Source organism: Nothoprocta perdicaria, unplaced genomic scaffold (genome assembly GCF_003342845.1).
Source record: "Nothoprocta perdicaria isolate Ctin4 unplaced genomic scaffold, notPer1 scaffold_357, whole genome shotgun sequence".
Lineage (NCBI taxonomy): Eukaryota > Metazoa > Chordata > Aves > Tinamiformes > Tinamidae > Nothoprocta > Nothoprocta perdicaria.
The window spans coordinates 424,718-426,691 of NW_020455596.1; the positions used below are offsets into that span (position 1 = coordinate 424,718).

The window sequence follows — 1,974 nt, forward strand, 5'->3', positions numbered from 1 at the left end:
GACCGGCGAGAGCTCGGCGGGGAAGAGGGACTTGACCACGGCGGCGGCGGCGGCGGCCCCGGCGGGCGGCGAGAGCAGCTGCAGGCGGCGGCGGCGTCGCGAGGCCCCGGGCGCAGCGTCCATGGCGGCGAGCGGCACCGCGGCCTCCGTCCTGTCAGCGCCGCGCGCGCGCGCGCGCTTTGACCCCCGCCGCCACCCGTCGTGCGCGCGCGCGCCCTCCGCCCCCCTCTTCCGAAGCTGGCGCCAAACTGCCCTCCGACCAATCAGAATCAACCGCTGAGCGGGGCTGAGGAGGGAGTGGGATGGGCTTTCTGTTATCGCCCGCCCACTGCCCGTTCTGGCCAATCGAAATGGCGCATTGAGTTTTTCTCCCCGCCCTCTGCAGGCTCCTGACCAATGGACTCAGCGAGAAGTGGCCGCCAATAGTGAGAGGCGTGGAGGCTCTTGTCGTCTTTGGTGCGGCAGGGACTACATTTCCCAGCATGCAACGCTGCCTCGGACAACGCGCGAACGGGTTGCTCGCCACGGCGTTGCATGCTGGGAAATGTAGTCCCCGCTCTCTCTGAGGCGCCTCCCGAATCTCTCCTGGACGGAGATTCAACTGCACCCAGCGGCACCGACACTGCGGCCCGCAGGGGACACGGCTCGGCCGGGACGGCGGGCGACAGTCCCGCCGGGGCCTCCATCCGTACGCCCGGCGCCGCCGCCTCCCGCCTCAATACAGCGCGGCCGGCAGCGCGCGGGGCGGGGCCTGCGGGGAGCGCGAGGGGGCGGGGCGTGCACAGAGGGGGCGGGGCGTGCTCAGAGTGGGGGGCGTGTGCAGAGGGCGGAGCGTGTGCAGAGGGCGGGGCGTGTGCAGAGGGCGGGGCGTGTGCAGAGGGCGGGGCGTGTGCAGAGGGCGGGGCGTGTGAGGGGCAGAGCGTGCGCCTGTGAGAGACCGGTTGTGCGACGGGGTGTGCGGCTGTTGGGCTGTGTGTTTGCGTGAGGGACAGTGTGTGTGAGGCTGTGTGCGTCACCCTGTGCCCGCGGCCATGTTCATCCATGCGTGCCTGTGCGCATCTGTGTGCATTTTCACGTTGCAGACCCACAGAAAGGCTGCGGTGGGCAGGGAGCTGTGGAGATCATCTAGGCCAACCTCCCCCTTGCCCCGTCCTTGCCCAGGAGGGTCTTGGCATCTTCCCCGCACCACTGAGAAGAGCCCGGCGTCCTCCGGACACCCTCCCTGCAGGCGCTTCCATGTGTGGACAAGATCCCGTGCACCGGCTCCCCCGGGCTCTGCTCGTGCAGTTGCTCCGGTGCCTTCATCCCCTTCATCCTCCTTCGCAGAACCCTCCCTGGGAACCCTCCCTGGGATCTTTGGTAAGAGCTGCTCCATCTCCGGGATGTGCCGCTCCATCTCTGGGACGAGCCGCTCCATCTCCAGGACATGTCGCTCCTCTCTGGGACGAGCCGCTCCACCTCCAGGATGTACTGCTCCATCTCTGGGACGTGCCGCTGCATCTCTGGGATGAGCCGCTCCATGTGCTCGCCACACATGATGGGAAGGCTGGAAGCTCCCTGGTTCTTTCTGTGCCCTTGTCCTCCATCCCTGCTCCCTGTCCCTTCTCCTGTCCCCATCCCCACTCCCTTTCCCTGCCCCCCATTCCCTGATCCATTCTTCTGTCCCCATCCCTTCCTCCTCCTCCTCCTTCCCCTGGTCCTGTCTCCACTCTCCCTGCTCCCCTCTTCATTCCTCCTCTCCTGTCCCCTGCTCTCCCTTCCTGCATCCTGTTCCCCATCCCAGCTCCCCTTCCCCGTTCCCCATCCTTGCTCTCCCAGATCCCTATCCCATTTCCCTATCCCTGCTGTCCCATCCCAGGTTCCCTTCCCCACTCCCTGTCCCTGCTCTCCCAGCCCAGCTCCCTGTCCCCTCTCCCTAATGCTTCTTTCCCAACTCAGCTTCCTAACCCTCTTCTCCCATCCACATTCCCTATT

General features: G+C 66.7%; 1 protein-coding gene across 1 annotated transcript in view; it reads right to left on the minus strand.

Moving 5' to 3' along the window:
* The window catches only part of CDC25A (cell division cycle 25A), an 11,869-nt gene extending 10,333 nt beyond the window's left edge, over window positions 1-1,536 (minus strand). The window contains exon 1 of the mRNA XM_026044266.1: window positions 1,427-1,536. Coding sequence (XP_025900051.1) covers window positions 1,427-1,536 — 110 coding nt within the window. The remainder of the gene's footprint in view (window positions 1-1,426) is intronic.
* Between the last annotated feature and the right edge of the window lie 438 nt (window positions 1,537-1,974).